Source organism: Aethalodelphis obliquidens, unplaced genomic scaffold, assembly GCF_003676395.1.
Source record: "Aethalodelphis obliquidens isolate GAN/ISIS:26980383/991018 unplaced genomic scaffold, ASM367639v1 scaffold28, whole genome shotgun sequence".
NCBI classification, from domain to species: domain Eukaryota; kingdom Metazoa; phylum Chordata; class Mammalia; order Artiodactyla; family Delphinidae; genus Aethalodelphis; species Aethalodelphis obliquidens.
In genome coordinates this window covers 18,087,341-18,102,875 of record NW_020837972.1, presented here as the reverse complement: position 1 = coordinate 18,102,875, position 15,535 = coordinate 18,087,341, and the positions used below count along the sequence as shown (strand labels likewise).

At 45.6% G+C, this 15,535-nt stretch overlaps 1 protein-coding gene across 5 annotated transcripts in view; it reads right to left on the bottom strand.

Annotated features, from left to right (window-relative positions):
- Positions 1 to 13,109, bottom strand: part of ATP6V0A2 (ATPase H+ transporting V0 subunit a2) — a 43,637-nt gene extending 30,528 nt beyond the window's left edge. For 4 of the 5 annotated variants that reach the window (XM_027125057.1, XM_027125056.1, XM_027125058.1 and 1 more), the window contains exons 1-6: positions 12,744 to 13,065; positions 7,399 to 7,477; positions 5,295 to 5,392; positions 2,848 to 2,985; positions 1,721 to 1,809; positions 411 to 537 (exon numbers count right to left, since the gene is read on the bottom strand). In XM_027125057.1, coding sequence (XP_026980858.1) covers positions 411 to 537; positions 1,721 to 1,809; positions 2,848 to 2,985; positions 5,295 to 5,392; positions 7,399 to 7,477; positions 12,744 to 12,860 — 648 coding nt within the window. In that variant the 5' untranslated portion in view covers positions 12,861 to 13,065. Of the gene's footprint in view, positions 1 to 410; positions 538 to 1,720; positions 1,810 to 2,847; positions 2,986 to 5,294; positions 5,393 to 7,398; positions 7,478 to 12,743 lie in introns of all 5 variants that reach the window. The other variant, XM_027125055.1, reaches the window with a different exon arrangement.
- Between the last annotated feature and the right edge of the window lie 2,426 nt (positions 13,110 to 15,535).

Genomic DNA, 15,535 nt, shown 5'->3' with positions numbered 1-15,535 from the left:
AGTATTGTGGGAATTCCCTGGCGGTCCGGTGGTTAGGACTCCGAGCTTCCACTGCAGGGGGCCCGGGTTCCATTCCTGGTCGGGGAACTAGGATCCCGCGTGCTGCGCGGCCGCAAATAAATAAATGAATAAATAAATGCCAAAAAAAAAAAAAAAAAACAGTGTTGGGACGGCTGGTGAAACCCAAACAGGACCTGAGGCTGGGAGGGTGGCGGCGCATCCACGTCAACGTCCCAGGCATACTATGGCGGTGCGGGAGAGAGTCCTCCATGTTAAGAACTACCCCCCAAACGCATCCAAGGATGGCAAGGCACGTGGTGGACAGCTCACTGAAGTGCTCCGCTCTGCGCTGTGCCTCCAGCTTCAGCGCAAGTCCGCCGCTGCTAAACGGGGAGGAGGTGCCCACTTACCGTTTCAGGGTCTTCCAGGGGCCCCTCCAGTTCTGCGTGCGTCACGATGCTGTGCCCTCTGCAGGCTCGCCACAGCGTTTTCCCGAATGCTTCAGCTTTCCCTTGGTTAATGAGGCCAGACACAAATCTGTGAGACACCAAAGGCTGTGGTCCAGTAAGCGCAATGAGGATTACCAAACCGCATGAAGAGGGTGGCAAAGCCCTTCACGCCTGCCCAAGTGCTGGCGATATCCTCAAAGCCCTCCAACTGCAAAATATCTGAAATGCTGCATAAAATATTTTTGAAACGTCCTCTTCAATGTAGAGCTGAGCCCATAATTTCGAGAAATTCTTGGAATCCAAAAATAAAACAGGACCTCGTAGCTGTGCCCTGATGTATTATACTGACCCAGTATTTTAAGGCCTTGGGTTTCAATGCCAGCAAGGGAGACAGGAGATGGGCTCTGGGTCGATATCAGGTGAAGAGATGGAACTGAACCCTCAATCCCCACAAAGTTGGGACTCTTGCCCCCCAACAAAGGGTTACACCTTAAGTGAATGGGTGGACTAGAAAAAAATCCACCTTGCAAAGGAGCCTACAAGCAAACTTGTTTATTTCGGCTTTGGTTTGGGAGAGAAGGGGAAGAGTGTTACTTGAGAATTTACAACCACATCTTAGGATGCATCAGGCAGAGAGAAAACAAACAGAAAAACAAAGAAACTCAAGCTGAGAAATTAACGTAAAATGATTCCAGGTAGGTAGAGTGCTCCCAAGTACCTGACATATGTAAAAATAAGTTCTCTCTGAAAGAGTACAGCCTCAAACTAAACATCATTGAATTCCTACACATAAGGAATAGAGGAACAGTTCATAATAAAAAGAAATCACAAATCACATGAGGAAACAAGTTACCATTAGTTCAAGTAAACAGAGAGAGTGAACAGTGCAAAGACACCCTTAAAATACGATTAATAAATTAACCAACTCAGTTTAGCCCCTATGTTTCCACCAAACAAAACAGGACTTGACGCTTCAATGACCAATTATTTTAGGCTATGGAGTAACGAAGAATGGCATAACTGGCATAAATTCCTCCTTTCCACCTCATTATACCGAAAGAAGAAATTTCCATCGTATTTAGCTAAAAAGTCAATACAGCTGAGTGATTCAACTCAACAAATACAGGAGTACAGTGTTTTCTTAAACAAATATTCACTTTCTTTCATTCCATCACAGGCTTTCAGATGGTGGCTGTCCTTCCACTCGACACAGCTCGTCTCCCACTGACAAGAAGGACAGTGTAAAGCTCGACCCGCCAGTTGCCACTTACCCCAGTTTTGTTCCCAGCCTCTGCATACAGCTGTAGTCCAACAAAGAATCGTTCTCCAAGGAAGGGAATTCTTCGTAAGTGGGTTCAAACTAAAAAGAGATATGAAACCAAGTGTGTCTCACTGAAAGTGACACTTTAATTCTCAAGTCGTGTTTCCAAACAAGTTTGCAGGGCATAGGAACTCAGATTTGGGTGCCAAGGCCCCAAGGTAACTCAGACACGTAACTCAGCTCTGATAGATGAAGAGCATAACTTCCCTGTCCCTTATTTGTAAGCTAGTTGAAGACATTTACTTGAAAGTATAGTTATAATTTATGCCATTGCCTTAATTCAAGACAGAGTAACTGTATCAGAGGTCACCGCTACAGAAAGTGAAACAAAGTTCATAAGGGACATACGTCTCCCCTCTCTGATACTCAGCTGAGTACTGTGCTACTGCATAGGCTGTTCTTTATTCCCATACAGATTTTTTTTTAAATTCCATTACTCTCAGCAATTTGAGAAGAAAAAAAACAAACTAAATTTTAGAGTTTGACTTCCAGTGTTCAATTTTTTCTCATGATCATAAGATTTTTTTTCAACTGCAAACTAAAGCATTTCATGAATAGGAAGTGGTTATGGTTAAAACCAACCAACAAAGGAGAGGCTTAAAACTTCTTTTAATGTCATATAATCCAACTGAAAGATAAAGGTAAGATCAAAATGTATCTGATTTTTTTTAAATGTATCTCTCTTTTTTTTTTTTTTTTTTTTAATATTTAGCTGCGTTGGGTCTTCGTTGCTGTGTGCGGGCTTTCTCTAGTTGCGGCGGGCAGGGGCTACTCCTTATTGAGTAAGGGGTATCTCTTCCAATGAGGAAGTCCCTCTATCTCTTTTAAAAAGCAACACCTCTACAGGAGTTAATAACAAAACCCAAAGCTTTACGAAAACGAGAATTTTATAAAAGAAATATACTTCTGGGACTTCCCTGGTGGCCCAGTGGTGAAGACTCCCCGCTTCCACTACAGGGGGCACGGGTTCAATCCCTGGTCAGGGAACTAAGAACCTGCGTGCCGCGTGGCGCAACCAAAAGAAAGAAAGAAAGAAAGGAAGGAAGAAATGCACTTCCTCCCGAGCATCGCCAGCACCTGCATGTCGCGCCTGACGAAGGCCTTGCTCACTCGCAGCACGTGGGTGTACTCGGTCAGCTCCAGGAGGTTCTTCCTCAGCCTCTCCTTGTTCTTCGTGACCTCCCTCAGCTCAGCCTCCAGCTTCTGCAACTGCTCCTGAAATGAAACGGCAGCAGGGTTAGCTCCAAGTCTGGTTCTAATACTCTTTTCACAGTACCCCAGAACTAGTAGAGGTTTTAAAAAGCCATAATGTATGAGAGTTTGATAGGGATATGAAAACATGCACAGGTTTTTGGTTTTGTTTTTTTTTGCGGTACGCGGGCCTCTCACTGTTGGGGCCTCTCCTGTTGTGGAGCACAGGCTCCGGACACGCAGGCTCAGCGGCCATGGCTCACGGGCCCAGCCGCTCCGCGGCATGTGGGATCTTCCCGGACCAGGGCACGAACCCGTGTCCCCTGCATTGGCAGGCGGACTCTCAACCACTGCGCCACCAGGGAAGCCCCACACACAGGTTTTTAAAGTCCATCATCTGCTGCTTCATATTAATTCAGGTACCTGTGATGGCAAGCACGCAGATGCCGTGATGACTATGAGTGCCCTACGGCTGGACCCAATCTCTAATCTCAGGTCCTATCATTTCTTCTGGTTTCCCTTCATCTGCTTATCCATTACCAATACACCAAAGAGTTTTCCTTTTTCAAGACTACATTTCCTTTTATTTGCAACATAGAAAAATTTTAGATAATCTTTCCCAAACATATTATTCCTGGTCTCTAGCTTAAGAGCTTCTATGCAGCTTCACTTAACACAATTAATTAAGCATAAAAATACTTGAGAACGAATCTTCTTTAACAATTAGTTATATACCAAGCATCCTTAACAATCCTTAAGTATTAAAATGATAGAAGCAGAAATCTGTAAAACAACCCACGGTATTCAGACAAATCACCTGACACGCTACATTCAGTACTTGTGTTCTGCCTTATAAAAAACGATAAGCAGGGCTTCCCTGGTGGCGCAGTGGCTAAGAATCTGCCTGCCAATGCAGGGGTCACAGGTTCGAGCCCTGGTCTGGGAAGATCCCACATGCCGCGGAGCAACTAAGCCCATGCACCACAACTACTGAGCCTGCACTCTAGAGCCCTCAAGCCATAACTGTTGAGCCCTTGTGCCGCAACTACTGAAGGCCATGCGCCTAGAGTTCATGCCCCACAAAAAGAGAAGCCACCGCAATGAGAAGCCTGCACACTGCAACAGAAAGTAGCTCCCGCTCGCCGCAACTAGAGAAAGCCCGCGCACAGCAACAAAGACCCAACACAGCCAAAAATAAAAAAAAAAAAAAAAAAAACGATAAGCAGCCAGTAATCACTATATTTGTAATTACATCAAAAGCGACACACCAAACAGGCCAAGCCAGATGACTGCTCTCATCTGACCGTACAGTTCTCTCTCAAGTCCATTCATATACCAACTGTTAAATGACATCCTCCCAGAAAAACAAACAGAGCAGCCAGCAATGGAATGGTCCTAATTATACAGTACTAAGAGCTGTAAAGGGCTCCAGTCTATTTCCCAGTGTGATGAATTATCAGATGATTAGAGCAAAACCTCAGGAGATAATTCATGGGGGGGAAGGGGGGATGCTAATGTACAAGCCAGTGCTCTCACGGTGGTGGGGGACTCCAGAAGAAGGAATCTCATTTGTTGCCCATGGGGAACCACCTGGCACCTTCACACGAGCTTCTGAAAATCAGAGGGGGAAGGGCCAGGGTGAACTGGGGAGAGTGCGAAGGGCACAGGCCTGAAGCCTCCATGTGCAGCAGGAGAGGCTTGCTAAGGCCTGCACAGGCCCGGAGTCACATCACATGAGCCCAGATCTCACAAGCTAACTCTTGTTAGTCTCTGTTCAATACCACCTGTCTTACATTTTATTTTTTTCTAATATATTCTTTTTTTTTTTTTAATTTATTTTTATTTTTGGCTGCGTTGGGTCTTCGTTGCTGTGCGCGGGCTTCTCATGGTGGCTTCTCTTGTTGTGCAGCACAAGCCCTAGGCGCGCGGGCTTCAGTAGCTGTGGCTCGGAGGCTCTAGAGCACAGGCTCAGTAGTTGTGGCACACGGGCTCTACAGCGCAGGCTCAGTAGTTGTGGCGCAGGGCTTAGTTGCTCCACAGCATGTGGGATCTTCCCGGACCGGGGCTTGAACCCGTGTCCCCTGCATTGGCAGGTGGATTCTTAACCACTGCACCACCAGGGAAGCCCTGTCTTACATTTTAAAAGAAAACCGAATTCCAGTTAAAATTTATCACAGATAACCTGTTACTGAGAATTAACCATAATACGGTCTTTTGCTTTTCATTCCACGGTTTTGAGAAGAAAGGCAGAAAAGCACAAGACAATATAAAGTAAGTGAATAAGCAGTCTCTGAGGTTAGTGACCTAAAACCGCTTCTTCAGAAACCAGTTACCTGCATTTCGAGCACTTGTTTAAGGGGTGGTGCAGGAGGACTGGTCTCTCCCTCAGGGAGGGGAATATCAGCTCTATTAATTTCCTGCACCAAATATGCTGTGGAAATAAAAGTTAAACAAATTAGACTCAAAAACTTACTACAGGACATTTCAGTGAGAACATTTTACATCCCAACCTTTCCCAGGTCATCTAAAAACTAATGTCTAAATGCATAAAATCTTGCCTGTCGCAACTGACTGATAGGATGCCTTCTGCAGCCTTGTTTCCAAAGATCTGCAAAATAATGCTGCCTAGAGAGATCAGCGTGCAGTGACAAAACAAACAGTAACCTGGATACACATTTTCTGAAATTCCCCACGTCCTTCATTTCTAAAACTCTAGTTAAAGAACTTTGGAGTCACAGCTGCCTCTGCACCTGTATAGGAAGCAGAAGGTTAAGGACACACTTGGAAGTGCAGGAATAATCCAATGATAGACCTATAATCGTCCCCACCAGAGACGTTAGTGCAACCTCCCTGCAGACACCATTAGGAGGAAATACACATCCATCAGGAAAAACACATCCTCTATCAGTCTCCTCTATAAGGAGGAGACCACAGGACAGAAAGTCAGGTTCTCCTGAGTCCCCAGTTAGCCGTGATGTTTTAACTTAGAGCAACTTACACTGCCTTCTCTACTTACATTAAAAACTAGATTCATGAAACTAATAATGAACCAGCCAAAAAAAACTTAATTTCTTTAGTTTACATTTTCAATTCCATGAAGCGTTCTTTTCCTTAGGATAAAAGTCATAATACCTGGTAAAGTCATTACCAGATATAATATTTTGGAGAAATGTTAACTAGTTATTTTATTAGAAAGAGAGAGAGAGAGAAAGAGAAAGAAAGAAAGGAAGGAAGGAAGGAAGGAAGAAAGGGAGAAAGAGAGAGAGAAAGGGAAGGAGGAAGGGAGGAGGGAGGAAGAAAAGCGATGATGTCTTACCCATAAGATAGCAAAGGAAGCACTGGGTTTAACAGCTTTCTGGAAATGGATGTATATTTTTTTAACCTATCTTTTATACCTAAATTTACTTGAGAGTTCATTTTCTTTTTAAGTCTGCATTCTTTTTGAAATAGTCTAAGCTACAGGAAGTCCTGGACACATCTAATGTGTTGTCACTCCTGCCCCGCCTTTGAAAACTCATTCCGAATATACAACCTGTCCAATGACTTATATATATGGCAAGGATGGGGATGTGGTATCACCCTACCCTACATGATCCACACAAATAACTGGGACCTCAAACAATATGCAGACAACTAGACTTCAGATGACTAACAGGTTTCTTTCGATCTTAAAAACCCCCAATTAAAAAATATAAAATCCACAATAATTAACTGCTATTAGAAATCATTCCAAAAGTCATCTTCTCTCCCCTCCTCAACACTCTCACTCCCAGGTTTTTCTGTTCATCCCTCTAAAAACAAATTTGGTACTTTAGACAATTACTGGCATCGTTCCCCCCTCTCTATTTCAGTCAGAATTTCAAGGTTAGAATTGATAAAGACTATTTTATTTTAGGCTAAGACGTTAAAGGTTTTACGGCTGAGTTTTAATTGTTAACAGTCAGAGAACACTGATCTCTACAAAGGAAGCCCTGAAAAAAAGGAAATTATAACCAATGTATCTGCCATTTCCTACCTCCCCTGTTCTCTGATAAAATTTTAAGTAATCTATTAATGTGTATACAATGTTTTTAAGTTATAATAGATTACAAGGGATTGGCTAAATAAATTATGGCACATTAATACCATAAAATACTATGCAACCATTATAAACAATGATGAGTCAATCTGTTTATTGACATGAAAAGATGTTAAAGTACCATCAAATGAGAAACAAAGCTAATAACAAAATAACCTGACCATTATGTATGTAAATCCTTACTTTTATAGATGAACAGTAAAAAAATATATAAACCTACATAATAGTGAATACATGAATGGTGAGAATATGGACGACTTCTTTTTTCCTTTCTACTTGTCTAGATTTTCTAATTTTTCTAAAGTAAACAAGGTTTACTTATATAACAATAATTATTTAAGTTATTAAAATAAACTTACCCAATATTCGCTCTAGTTCTTCACACCTCTTCACCTCACCAACAAATTTTCTTTGGAAAGAACTTACATTCTGGTTCAGCTGAGAAAAAGATGAAAATTTTGCTTTGAATTTTCTCCAATTTAAAAATAAATTCGATTTTATAAATAAAATATGATAGTCAAGGGTTTGGGGGGAAGCAGATCCTCGGACACTACTGGATAGGAGCATAAACTGACACATCTTTTCTGGAAAGCGATTTGGCAACTGTTACCAAAAAAACAGCCTGAAAAGTATCCTCTGGCCCAGAAATATCCCGTGAAGAAATTCAACCTAAAGGAACAAACTATGGATACGGACCAAAATGTATCTAAAAGAGCATCCACCTCAGGGATAGAGAAAAAATGCTTAACAGTGGAAAACTGGTTAAAGAAATCACAGTCTATATCCACACTGGGGAACACTACTCGGCAGTAAAAAGGAACAAACTGACACATCAACATCACAGAGGATGTTCAGAAACATGATGTAAATGAAAGACACAGAAGACCACATATTGTGTGACTCCATGTCTATGAAATGTCCAAGAAAGGAAAACCTAGAGGCAGAAAGTAGGTTAGTGACTGCCTGGGTCTTGGGGTAGGGAGGGGGATGACCTGTAAATGAGCATAAGGGATCTTATTGGGATGATGTGATGGCCTAAAACTGGATTGTGGCAATGGACGTGCTACTCAGAAAATTTTCTAAAAACCAACGAATTGTACGCTTGAAATGGGTGAATTTTATGATACACATCAATAAAGTTGGATAAAAATTATGGTTCAGTAATATAATTGATTACTATGCACTTATTAAAAATTATGTTTTAAATGATGAGGTATTTGATTATATTAAGAAATTATTATTAAAATTTTTAGGTATGATAATGGTATTGTGGTTATGATTTTTTTAGGGTCCTTACCTTTTAGAGATACTTATTGAAATATTTATGAGTGAAATTATACATCCGGGATTTGCTTCAAAATGATCTTGTCTGATGGGTGGGGTTTTTTGGGACCACACGACTTTTGATATCTTAGTTCCCCAACCAGGGATCAAACCCGGACCCGGCAGTGAAAGCGCCGAGTCCTAACCACTGGACCCCCAGGGAAGTCCCACCATTGGTTTATAATATGGGTCCACAGTTCACTGTTCCCATATACTCTCCCCTTTACTTAAAATCTTATCAGGACTTCCCTGGTGGTGCAGTGGTTAAGAATCCTCCTGCCAATGCAGGGGACACAGATTTGAGCCCTGGTCCGGCAAGATCCCGCATGCGGTGGAGCAACTAAACCCATGTGCCACAACTACTGAGCCTGCGTTCTAGAGCCCACGAGCCACAACTACTGAGCCCCTGTGCCACAACTACTGAAGGCCACGCACCTAGAGCCCATGCTCCACAACAAGAGAAGCCACCGTGATAAGAAGCCCGCACACCGCAACAAAGAGTAGCCCCCGCTCGCCACAACTAGAGAAGGCCCGTGCGCAGCAACGAAGACCCAACGCAGCCAAAAATAAATAAATTTATTAAAACAAAAACATCTTACTATATAAAGCTTAAAACCATAAAAAATTGTAAAACAATATTTAATAAAATGAGGAAATTAGTCATGCATGATTTATGTGTGAAAAAAGACTAAAGATATTATCAGTGTGGCTCCAATTATCTAAAAATACCTACGTACATACATTTTAAAATATTACTAGAGGGATTCCCTGGTGGCGCAGTGATTAAGAATCCGCCTGCCAATGCAGGGGACACGGGTTCAAGCCCCGGTCCGGGAAGATCCCACATGCTGCGGAGCAACTAAGCCCGTGCGCCACAACTACTGAGCCTGTGCCCTAGAGCCTCCGAGCCACAGCTACTGAAGCCCACGCGCCTAGAGCCCGTGCTCCGCAACAAGAGAAGCCACCGCAATGAGAAACCCGCGCACAGCAACAAAGACCCGACGCAGCCAAAAGTAAATAAATTTATTTTTAAAAATTAATAATAATATTAGAAAAATAATGTTTGATTGGACACTATGAACCAAAAAGGTAAAGTGTTTGTTTCTAGGTAATGGGATCATGGAAATTAGTATCTCATGCTTCCCAAATTTCCCACAATGGACGTATATTACTTTCACAATTTTTTAAATTACAGTAATCATTCATGTTGAAAGGCATTTGGGGCAAGAATTTTACCTTCACTCCGTGCAGCATTATACTGGGCACTCTCAAAAAGGAGAATTAGAAACAGCTTGGCATGAAGCTGCTTGAACAACCTGAGAATGTCTATCCCAAAGGCTTGGTTCTTGTTCAGTTTTTGGAAATTTTTTTTAAAGAGTTAACCAGAAGAAAGATAAAAATTTGAATTTCACTTGTTTGTCACATTCGCATTCATTTCCGGAAGTCATATTAATCCAAAGTAGTAACCGCTTTCGAGTCCTAATGATTCAGACACAATCTATCTCAATAGAACTAAGAATGAGCAGAGGAAGCTACCCATCAAAAGCTGTCTATTAACGACAGACATGACTTCTCAGTTTCACTGTCTTTTTCGTCAATATCAAACACTAACTCAAATTGGACACTATGGTTCCACACAGAATCTTCAGGAAGAGGCAAACTTCTGTGGCAACAACACACAGGATTGGATCTGACATCCACCGTCACCATCTTACACAGTACGTTAACTGGTTTTTTCTGTTGCATGGTTTCTTTTATAAAGTTTTGCTTCTATTTTCTTTTTAGGGAGGCATCTTTAATTCCAGGCTAACGCTATGAAGTACATTTTATTTATTTATTTTATTTATTTATTTTTGGCTGTGTTGGGTCTTCGTTGCTGTATGCAGGTTTTCTCTAGTTGTGGAGAGCCAGGGTTACTCTTCGTAGCGGTGCGCGGGCTTCCCATTGCGGTGGCTTCTCTTGTTGCGGAGCACAGGCTCTAGGCGCGCGGGCTTCAGTATTGCAGCATGCGGGCTCAGTAGTTGTGGCTCGCAGGCTCTGCAGGCTCAGTAGTTGTGGCACACGGGCTTAGTTGCTCCGCGGCATGTGGGATCTTCCCAGAGCACGGATCGAACCTGTGCCCCTGCACTGGCAGGCGGATTCTTATCCACTGCGCCACCAGGGAAGCCCTATGAAGTACATTTTAATGCAGATTCGTTTTAACACTAACATTTAACCTAGAAAAACCAGCAGAGGCTGCCTGGTGCTGTTGTGACTGGTATCCACGCCACCCATCTTCCCACTCCAGCAGCTAACGGACAAAAGGTGGATGCTGTCCTCAAATTCCAGACCCTTAGAAAAGAGAGATGGACTTGCCCTTCACTGAGTCCTACTGGTGAGTTGAATAACCTTTCTTTTCCAGGTCTTCTCTTTGGCTGTCACTACAGAAACCCTTGCCCTGCCTCCTCTCCCTTAGAAGGATCACTAAAAGGAAAAGCGGAAACTCTCCAGCCTGTGCAAATCAGAAAAGACGGACGTCAGGGATCCCACCTGGTGAGCGCAAAGTCAGGAAGAAATTCCAGAAGAGCAGAAGTGTCAGGTGACAGAGCTTTCTGCACCAGCACCGGTGCTGCTTGACAGTCATCCCAAAAACAGACAGACAGACAGACACACACACACACCCCTGAGCTCCGAAAACCTAGCATCACACAAAGAAGAGCTCATTTTAACATGGCAGCTTTATTTTACTTCTGGAAAAAGATGAACTGCGCTTTCTTTTTCTTTCCCCAATTTTCAGTTTGAAAGAATCCCAAGTGTCCCCTGCTACCTAATGTAATGGCACTCAATGAAACTTGCATCTTTGCGGTAATTAGGGTGTTTGTTCAAACCTCTAAGATTTAAGCTTGCTTTAAGCCTCTTGGCCTGAGTACTAACAGGATGGAAGAAATCAACCTGTTATAAAGAAGGAAGCCCATTTCTCTCACAACTGTTTCCTGAATCTTTCGGGTGCTACTAAGTCACAGCTCAGCACAGCAGCACCTGCCAGCAAAGTGGGCACCGCGTGCTGAAGCCCAAATGGCTCCAGGAACCAGGAAGAGCTGGGCCTTCTCTGCAGCCTCGCCTCCCACTCAGGAGTTTCTCTCTGACCTGGCAGTTGCCTTGTGAGGCCAACCCAGGGATCAACGACACCAGATCTTAGGTACGGGTGGTTCCCTCTTGAAACTAAGGAGCCCTCAGAAAGACGAAGGGAAACCAGGGGAGAGGAAAGCTGGGTCCCAGGAAATAAAATGTTCATCCAAGTGAATTCCAGTTCAATTAGCAAAGGTCCTGCTTCATAATCTCCCTTTCACACTGCTCTTTTCCTTCATGGCACTTATCACAGTTCATAATCAGTGTCTCTCCTACATTGTGAGCAACAAAAACACAGGGACTTTGTCCACCCTGCTCACCCCTGAGTCCCCAGCACCAAACTCAGTGTCTGCAACAGAGCAAGCACTCAATGAAAGCTTGTTCATTCATTCCACAAAGGCATACTAGTGCCCACAAAGTCAGGGACTGTACTCAGGAATCAGGAATAAACAAGGCAGGCAAGGCCATTACCCCACACCCCGGGGGGGCTGACAGTCCACGGTAGAGACAAATAATAAATAAACAGATATATAAACAAGGGTTTATTACTACTTGCTGGGAAGACAAGTCCCATTCAACAAACTCTGACTGCACTCCAACTCCTTCCTAGGCAGTGATATGTCCATCATCAGGTATCGGTGAACAAAAACGACAAAAATCCCGCCCCTCAGGAGCTTACACCGAATTCATTCCCAGTTCAGACTCCTGGCTCTTCCAGTTCCCTCCACCTGGGAACTTGTTCCCCCAGATCTTCCCAGCGCCGGCTCCTGCCCATTCAGGTCTCAGCCCAAGAACACTTCCTCAGAGAGACCTCTCTGACCACCCCCAACTGAGGCACTATCTCATCCCCCCGTTTTATTTTCTGTATAGCAAACATATTCCTGTTTACGTATTCATTTGCTTAATATTTCTCACGTTCCCCCTGCCCCGTAAGTTCCAGAAGGGCTCCAAGAGGCCTTATCAGAGTTGTTCTCCCGCTTAGCCCAGTGTCTGGCCCAGAGTCGGTGCTCCGAAGCATCAGATGGCACGACCCGAGTGGACGAAGACGACGCGGAGCGTTCCTAACTAACCCGGCCTGGGCGGCCGCGGACCGAACATTCGGCGACCCTGGGCTCGGGCCCCGCTCTGCGGAAGTTCTGGCCGGAAAGTGGACCTCAGCTTCCCCGTATGGGAAATGGGCGCCCAGGCGCCCACGGAAAGGAGGCCCGAGCGAAAGGCTCGATGCGGGAGTTCCGCGGGCAGGTGCGGCCCGCATCTCCCGGGCGACACTCACGTCTCGGAACTGGACCAGGCCCTTCTCGCCCAGGGCGCTGAGGCACTCGTAGGCCGTGCCGGACTGCAAGAAGAGCTGCGCCAGGCACATGGTCTCGCTCCGGAACAGGGACCCCATGGCTGGCCGGCCCGCGCCCCCGCGGGGCCCGAAGGGCGGCGGCGGCTCCGGGCCGCGCGGGCCCGCACGGTCAGCTGGGGCGGCCCGGAGCTCGGGCTTCTCCTGCGGCCTGGCCGTAGCCCCGCACCATGGGACTCCGGTCTGCACCAACTACCCCCGGTCCCACCGCCGCGGATGCCGCTCCAGGCGCCGCCAGAGCCGCCCTCGAGGCCCCGCCCCCTGGCTACAGCCGGTTCCGGTTCCGCCCCCCCCCCCGCCCCGGGCTCTTCCCCCCCCCCCCCCAACGCCGGCCGACCAATGGCGCCCGGAGTTGCGGACGACGGCGGCGCAGGCGGCGGGGCCAAACGGCGCAAACCCGGCGGCATTGCGGTGGGTCACGGCACCTGTCCGGACTCCGACCAAAAGCTGCCACTCGCTCCAATGTTCACAGCTTTTTAAAAGGAGTTTTACTGAGTTTACGTGCGATAAAGTTCACCCGACTAGAGTATACAATTTTGTGATATTTAGTAAAGTTACAAAGTTGTGCAGCCATCGTCACGATCAATTTTAGAATATTTCCATCAACCCCAGGAGGATTCTTCCTGCTCGGCTGCAGTCAATCCCCTGCCCGTCCCCAAGCTCCGGGCAATAGCTAAACAACTTCTTCTCCATAGATCTGCCTGTTAGGATATTTCCTATCAACAGAATTACACCCTGTGCGGTGTTTGCAGCTAGCTCCTGCCGCTGGCTTTTCTCTGGGGTACTGGCCTGTGTGCGGACCAGAAAGCAGGGTCTGATGCCAGACTGCTCTTGCCTTATACGCTCCTGCACACAGCAGCTACAGAGATCTCTGGCAGGACGAAAATGGGATGTAAGCCTACTGAAAATCCTCTGGCTTCTCCCACCGCGTTCGGAGTAAAATCCAAACTTCTCACTACGGCCAGCAAGACCCCACCGGGTCTGGCCTCTGATTTCCACAAGCCCTGGTCTCCACCTGCCTGCCCTGGGCTCCCTTTGCTCCCCTACTCCTGCTTTCTTTCTCTTTCCAGGTGGGTGCACTTGAACTTGCTGACCCTTCCCCTGTCTCTGCCTAGAATACCCTTCTCCCAGACCTCAAAATTAGCTCCTCCAAGTCTCAGCTCAAATGTCCCTGCCTCTGAGGGGCTGTTCCTGACCAGTAGCGAGAGTAGCCCTACCACCCCACTCCACCACAGTCCTGTTTTATTTTCTTCATAGCACCTACCACTGTCTGACATTATCTTCCTTTACTGCGGGTTTTCTCCCACTGGAAATGTAAACTTGGTGGACAAAACAAGTTGCCTGCCATTTCAGTAAACAAAGGATGTTGCAGCCATCAAGCCCTCAGCCACTGCAGCTGCCCCCAGTCGTTCACCCTGAGGGGATTCAGAATGGAGAAAAACAGGATACTGACCCTAGATAGTTAAGATGCGTATCAAAGGAAAAATTTCCATGACCCCAGACTCTTGCATCTTCCCATACATAGAAAAGCACTAAAATCCTTAATTTGTGATGACTGTTTTTTTATGATTAGCAGTAATCTTTTGATGTTCAACTACTTGGTTTTTTTTAAACAGAAACTCCTGGCTCTTCCTTTACCTCTTCCAAACAGCTCCTCAGCTGAGAGGCTGCCTTCCAGAGCTGTAGTCCTCAGTAAGATCCCCGAATAAAACAGAATTCTTGAGACTTCCCTGGTGGCGCAGTGGTTGCGAGTCCGCCTGCTGATGCAGGGGACACGGGTTTGTGCCCCGATCCGGGAAGATCCCACATGCCGTGGAGCGGCTGGGCCCGTGAGCCATGGCCGCTGAGCCTGCGCGTCCGGAGCCTGTGCCCGCAACGGGAGAGGCCACAACAGTGAGAGAGGCCCGCGTATGGCAAAAAAAAGAAAATGAAACTCTCAACTTTCAGATTGTGGGTTTTTTTGGTTTTTTCAGTCAACAGCTCCACTGGACGAGGGGCACTGTCTTGGTATCTCCAGTGCCCAGCACAGTAGCCACTCAATAAATACTTCCCAAATGCACATATGAATGTATAAACTTAGAAAAGGCAAAACCATATAGTATGCTCCCCCCCCACCCCGTTCTACTGCCAGAGTTTTTCCCTTCTTGCGTACAAAATCACCCTAACAAAGCCCACAAAATCAGGCTAAATTACCTGTCATTTGGAAATTTTACGTTAACTTTCCAGAGCTAGTTATACCAACTGCCATAGAAAGACTTTCTGAATCTCTGCAATGAGTCAGTTGGGTATTTCGTTTTCTTTGACAAAAAAAGACAATTTCAACTCCTAGTGGGTGTAATCACCTCAACCCACAGAGATCCACATCAAAGAAAGAGGCAGAGGGGGGAGAAATCCAGTGTTTCCACGGTGTGATACAAACAGTGGTACTTGGGGGGAGGGATTTCTTATGTCATTTGTTACATGTTTAATATGAATTAGGAAAAAACAGAACTAGATCTGTAGATTTAGAGGGGAAGGAAGATTTGAAACTCCTCTGGGCAAGAATGCTGAGCGAAGATGCAACAGCCAGGAATTCCCTAGCGGTCCAGTGGTTGGGAATCTGCACTTTCACTGCCGAGGGCCTGGGTTCAATCCCTTGTTGGGGAACTAGGATGCCACAAGCCGCATGGTGCAGGCCCCCCCCCAAAAAAACAAACAAAATGCAACAACACAACGTA